Here is a 6,560-nt window from a genome sequence, read left to right as displayed (position 1 = left end):
AGATTTATCACGTTTAATGTGAAAAACAAAAATGTCAGTTGAAGTACTAACTCTTCAAAGGTGAAATGAGGTCCTGGCTATGTTTTGGTAGACTCTTCTCTTCTGTTCTAGGACCTTATGGATCCAGATTCCAGGTTTTTATTTTACGCATAGCCAAGGAATAGAAATCAGAGGCTGATGCCCTGCTGTTAGGATGATTTATGACTCTGCTATAAACACAACAACTACAGTTTCTTGGTTTGAGCAGGTTTCACAGTTTCTGCAGAAGAAGAAAGCAAACACAACAGCCCCTTTGTGAGGTCAAGAACTCGGTTGTGTGCAGCAATGGCCAGTGTCGTTATGCGCTTTTCTATTATGAGCTTTCACTTTTTTCTGCCTCACTTCCCATTTTCCTTCCTCCTTATTTTTTGGCATTATACTCCCTAATAAAATAAAGTAGTAGTCATAAGCATTTGCTGTGAGGTCTAATTTCTGGGGGACCCAATTGTCTAAATTTGGGCTCCCCCAAAACAGAGTCTAATACAAAGACTTATGTGCAGTAGTTTATCTTAGAGATGACCATAGAAAGAACAAGTGAGGGAGTGGGGGAATGTGGGGTAGGGAAGAGAGAAAATCTAACAAAGGGTATGTAATGAATGAGATATTACTGTGGGAAATCAGGGCTTCATCTTGCCATGGAGTCTCAGAGAAACCTTGTAAAATGTTCTTCAGAATTGTTCCACTAAGACTTCAATTTCCAATCATGTTGAAGTAAAACATAAGTCATAACTTCCTGTTTTAAGCAATTAGAAAACTCAACGACTGTTGAATCGACTTTTACCGGACATTGGACAACAAGCAGAAAAAGACTAGAATTCCTCAGAAAAGGAACTAAACAGAGTGAGGTGTATGATCATCCTGTTTTTTTTCTGGAGCAACTCTGGACCATTGTGCAGGGGGAGAGATCCAAAGTAGATCATGATAGTCCTACTGAGTTGAGGGGGCACAAATTTGAGTTCAGGGGAATTAGGGTGGCCAGAAGTTTAGGAAAAAGAGTTGCAGAAAGGAGAGATCTATGAAAGAAACCAGAACTCCATAAATCTGCATTGAGGTCCCACTAGGTCTCTTGGATCAATATTAAGTCACACGTGCATGGGGTGAAACTCTGTAAGCCAAGCAAAGAGTAACTAGATATTTGTAAGCTGAGAAAAATCTCAGACCTGGCATGGAATGAGGGGATATTTGAGGTCTGCCTTGTCATAGTAGCAAGAACATGTGAGCACTCAGGGCATTCACTGATGGCACAAGAAGGACGTGACTTAGTAATACAGCTAAACAAATCCTAGCACGAAGAACATTCCTAGACCACCCTAACAAAGCTCAAAAACAAGCCTCAAAGAGACCAAGCCGATGCCCTAGAATTTAACTGCTTGTCAGAACAGAGCCCAAGACTCTAAAGAAAGAAGACAAATCTTGACACTGAGCAACATAAGATTCAAAATTTCCTGCAGTCAAATGACAATGATTATACATGCTAAGAAGTAGAACAGCATGAATTATAATAAGAGAAAAAAATTAAGTAAGTATAGATTCAGAAGTGACAGAATGATAGACTTAGCATACCAACATTTTTAAATAACTGTTTTAAATATGCTCAGGTGTTTAAAGAAAGTATAAACATAAAGAAAGAAGTGGAACATTTCATATGTTTATGTATTTGTCTTTTTAATATTTATTCATTTTATTTTAATACACACTATTTATAAAATTTAAACACACATATATAGATAGAGAAACTTCTAGAATTGTCTAACAAGAGACTGGGAAATTGGAATATTCATCCATTAACTCTTATCTCTCCTCTCAGGGCATCAAATCACAGGCCATCCTGCTTTTGGGCTGAGAAATCTCTCTCTGCCAAGCCCCCATTCCCACAGTTCAATGGAGAAAACCCCCAGGAAGAGATGCAGAAGAACCAGTGCCTTAAGTTGGGAAGCTGTTGTCCATTGCAGCTGTCAAACTCATTGTGAGTGGAGTGGGACATCACTGTTGAAGACAGGACAGGCCATTTTTTAAATGATGTGATTGGGAGCTGGGCACAGTGGTTCATACCTGTTAATACCAGCATTTTGGGAGGCTGAGGCGGGTGGATTGCAAGGTCAGGAGTTTGAGACCAGCCTGGCCAACATGGTGAAACGCTGTCTCTACTAAAAATACAAAAATTAGCTGGATATGGTGGCAGGTACCTGTAATCCCAGCTACTCAGGAGGCTGAGGCAGGATAATTGTTTGAACCCAGGAGGCAGAGGTTGCAGTGAGCCAAGATCATGCCATTGCACTCCAGCCTGGGCAACAGGGTGAGACTGTGTCTCAGAGGAAAAAAAAAAAGTTATGTGATTGGGTAGCCAAAAAATACAAACAGTGTGATCTGTTTTTCTGGATTTCCCCCCACAGTGCTATCATGCGTCTGCCACCTCCACCATACCTTAACGTCTCTCCAGTTACTTCTGGAAGTCCTGAGAGGGTGTCTCAGGAGGACTCACGATGACAGAATAGTGTTAGCCACCCCTCCTTCTTTTCTTCTCTAGCTCCCATGGTAATATTGCTCAGGAAACCTCAGGCACTGTGGTCAGTCACTGTGGTGCTGTTTCATTCTGATGGCCTCTCAAAACTGTGATGTTTTATGTAATACTCTCTTCCTACTTCCTTCACCCTGTGACTACCACCTCAAATAGGCTGTATCCTACCTACTTCCTGCCATAATACTCCCAACAGGAGACTGCCTTGTATTTGCAAATTTTCAGGGCAATTTGGTGTGAAAATCACAATTTACATAGTTGCTTGATCTAAGACTGAGATTGAGACAATGTCCATGGAGTTGGCCTGATGATCAATGGCAAGAACCATGTTTCCAGAGCCTCCATAACATTTAATCCCTGCAACACTTCAGAAGACTCATTCTGTTATTATCCTCATTCTACAGAGGGGAAATGAGGTTGAGTGAAATAAAGAAACTTGCCTAGGATCACAGTGACAGAGCTGGAATTTACTCCAAAGTCAATCTGATCCTTTGAAATAGGTCTTTAACCACAATGTGAATAAAAGCATTTCTTTTGTCCTTTCTATGTTCCCTGTTCCATGTTAGCAAGAGTTAGGTAGCCAGCACAGTAAGCTCCAATGTTTGAGGATAAGAACTTCCCTTAACTGTAGGGAGTCGTTTTATTGAACCCTTGAGTGCTACTTGTAAACATTTTTCAGTGTTCTCTAAGTTGGGGTTAGGGAGTGAATGCTACCATTTATGGAGCTTCTCAAATGGTTTGCATTTATTTACTCATGTACATTTTACAAACATTCTTCTTTCTCATCTCATTTGTAATTAATAACCTTGGAATTATGAAGAGATTATTATTTTTAACTTTTTTCATTGTGAGAAAACCTCAGAGTTTGTTTCTTGCTACTTAGGACCTTTATTCGCCCAGCTTCTTGGGACAATCCAGAACTTGATTTCAAGTATTTAGACTGCCAGCCTCACCTTCTTGCCTCTATTAGGGGCAGTTACCCAGGGCTTGGGATTTCCTGAAAGAGTCCTGAATCAGAAACAAGTACACACCTCACCAATTAATGGACATCCTTCCTTTTCAGGTTTGGAGTGTGGTTTCTTTTATATTATGGGGTCTTTCTTCCTTTGACATGACAATTATGTTTCTGTCCTACAAATCTGTAGTGCTGCTGTCATCTTGAGGCAGCATTGAATATAGAGCTCCCCAGAGGGCAAACACTCTATGAGGTCCCATCAAAATTCTACTAGGAAGGATGAGAACTAGTGCAGTCCAATCTTAAAACCATTATATTTTGTATATTGCTACAAAGAATTGAAACAACATTAATCTTAGTGCTACTACTCATATTTCATGAAGTTTAGAAAGTTGAGTCCAAATTTCAATAAGATCTTTTCACAGGTGAAGTATTTAGCCACTCACTTCTGCTTCTGTTGACTACTCAAATGATTTTTGAAAAATGAAATATTTTAGCCACCTGTCACTGCCAGCTTCATTATATTGTCAATAATTATAAGAAATATTATTTAATGAAAGCAATGAAATGATAGCCCTTGTAAAGATAAAATAATATCAATATTTTAAGGAGGTAAATTTGAGTAGCAAGACAACAAAAAACTTCTTATAAAAAGGGCAATTTATATCAGTGACTCTTCCATCAGGGGACCCACAGTTTGGTAAAGCACATTCTTCACTAGGTGAGAGCGAAGGGCATTGGCAGCAATCACCACATGAAATGAAGTAAAAGTCATAGTTTGATTTATTTGTATAGCAAATTGAACACCCAGAAAAGAAAACAAAATCAAAAACATTGAGAAATATTGATAGAAATCACCAAATTTTCCAGTAAAATTAGCCTGTTTCCCCCAAAAATTAAACGAATATTTTATATTTTAAAGTACTTTATTTTTATATTCTTGATGTAAACATCAATATTTAAACCCCTTTGTTCTAAGACAGAAACACAGTAAAACTAACATTAAACAAGGCAGTATGCCTTACAAGAAAGACATAAAATGTCCAAGGGATATTTAGAACATTTTAGTTCTTAAAGTTTCAACAAGAGAAATGTTGACTACACACTGTGAAATCATTTTAATAAATAACAACTGACATTTGTCTAAACAGTTACAAAATAGATGTGCACATACATTCCCCTGCCCTTACAATGATCTCACTGATCATTTGCTTGAATCCCCCAGCCTCTATCACAGTGGCTGTCATGTCGCAGACTCCTCAGAAATATTAACATGACTGGAGAACATTTGAAAACATTCTATTAATTATTTCAAATTAAATATGAATCCAGATAGAACTAACTTGGGGTTGACATTTAAAAAAGAATGAATATTCTGGGACAGTGTGCAAGTAGATTCAATCATACCCTTAATTATTTTATACCTAAAATATTAATATAGAATCTTCAAAAATTAATGAATAAATAAATAAATAGAAAACTTCTCCTAAGCCATGCTCAAACACATTAGGCGCAGTCCAGGTGGCCTCTGCAGCTGTGTCTCTCTTTCCTCTCCTGTTCCTATAAGGGCAGGGCCTCCTTCAGGAACGGCCACCAATGAGCTTCCTCCTTCCTTCTGGTCAGTTGGATTTGCCACTGTAATGAGAAAATGGGTGCCCTGAGTAGGTGCTCAGGAAAGCGGACTGCACAACACTCTTCTCCTGTCCTGTTCCCCCAGGCTCTAGAGCTTTCTGAATGCACTTTCCCCAGCCTGGCACCCAAGTGGCTACTGTGGGTGACAGCTGTGCTGTGTGGCAGGGACCGCTAGGCTTGGGATGCTCTTTTAGGAATGGGGTGGGGTGGGGTTGGTGGTCTCCACTGTATTATTGGTTTAAAAACAGCCAGAACCTACTGCTCTTTGTCATACTAGGCCTCACTTAAGCCTCAGAGCAACCTCATGATGTAGCTACTATTATTTTCCCTGTTAGTCTGACACTCAGATAAACCAAATAATTGTCCTTGAGTGACATGGCTAATAGGTGGTGGCACCCAGATGTGTACCCGGTGCAATATCATTGTGAAATCTCTGCTCTTCACCCCTAAACTTTCAACCAAGGGGTCTGCTTTTCAGGTCTGAAGCCCAATAGGACCTAGGGGAAATGAAGCCTGTGTTTTTAAACAGTCAGAAAACACCTCAGCACAACTGGCAAGCCCCAGTGAGAAGTTAAATGAAGGCAGTTTTACCTACGTTCACTGGAACGAGGGAAGAACCTGGGTGGGGACCCCGGGCACTGTGAATATCTTCTGGCACGAGAGCAGTAATTATGGTAAAGGAAACTTTAATTGTGAAAATAATCTTTTCAGTCCTTCAGCTAACCCTTGGGTTTTCCTGATTTACTATTTCAGGGCCAGATGCCAAGTTTTTCTGACCAACGGCTCTAGTCGCCTGTGTACATGGAAACTATAACTCACCTGTTCAGAATCTTTTCGATGATTTTCTTAACCATGGGGGATGCGGGGTTCAGACAAGCTTTCTGCCCATTCTTGAGTGTGGCTCTGCAGAGAGAAGGGAATCCGTGAGGCAGGAGGTCGGGCTGGGGACAGGGTTGGGACAGCGGGAGGGTCTGGGACCGCGGTGGTGGTAGCGGCAGCGCAGGGCGGGACTTACATGACTTCGGTTTGGTCGCAGTGGGGTCCCGGTTGCTTCACTTCCACACTTTGGATGTTCTTGAGGTGAATTCCCTGCAGGGTCTGCAGACAATGGCAGCGCAGTTCATTGGCCAGGGGCGCTCCTAGGGAAGAAGAGACTCGCTGACTGAGCGGAGCCGTCGGCGGGGTTCGCCCACCCCAGCCGCGTCCCGCCCCGGGGTCCCCAGGACGCCAGAACCCACCTGCCGCGCGCCGGCCGGCGACCACCAGGAGCAGGAGTAGCAGCGCCGCCCGCAGGAGCCGGGGGTTGCTGGAGTCGGCGGAGAGCGCGGCGTGGGCCATGGGGCTCAGCAGGCGGGTCTGGCGGCGGTGCGAGGAGCGGGAGAGCTGGCGGGGAGGTGCCTGCGGCCCGGGCTCTGT

The 6,560-nt window shown here is 42.1% G+C and overlaps 1 protein-coding gene across 1 annotated transcript; it reads right to left on the bottom strand.

The window, feature by feature from the left end:
• Window positions 1-4,277: 4,277 nt before the first annotated feature.
• Window positions 4,278-6,560, bottom strand: LOC105725381 (C-X-C motif chemokine 2). The gene is made up of 4 exons (XM_012464397.3): window positions 6,383-6,560; window positions 6,160-6,283; window positions 5,964-6,047; window positions 4,278-5,147 (listed from the first exon to the last, which is right to left on the bottom strand). The coding sequence occupies exons 1-4, from the start codon at window positions 6,480-6,482 to the stop codon at window positions 5,132-5,134; spliced, it is 324 nt and encodes a 107-aa protein (XP_012319820.2). The 5' UTR covers window positions 6,483-6,560; the 3' UTR covers window positions 4,278-5,131.

Source organism: Aotus nancymaae, unplaced genomic scaffold (assembly GCF_030222135.1).
Source record: "Aotus nancymaae isolate 86718 unplaced genomic scaffold, 86718_ANA_hifiasm-v0.15.2.pri h1tg000006l, whole genome shotgun sequence".
NCBI lineage: Eukaryota > Metazoa > Chordata > Mammalia > Primates > Aotidae > Aotus > Aotus nancymaae.
This window is presented reverse-complemented; position numbering and strand designations above follow the sequence as displayed.

Bases quoted from the DNA above. Each gene is read 5' to 3' on its own strand.
- LOC105725381 (XM_012464397.3), bottom strand. From the start codon at position 6,482: ATGGCCCACGCCGCGCTCTCCGCCGACTCCAGCAACCCCCGGCTCCTG. The intron at 6,284-6,382 runs GTGGGTTCTGGC...CTTCTTCCCTAG, and splicing joins CGCCGGCCGGCGCGCGGCAG to GAGCGCCCCTGGCCAATGAA. The intron at 6,048-6,159 runs GTAAGTCCCGCC...TTCTCTCTGCAG, and splicing joins TGCGACCAAACCGAAGTCAT to AGCCACACTCAAGAATGGGC.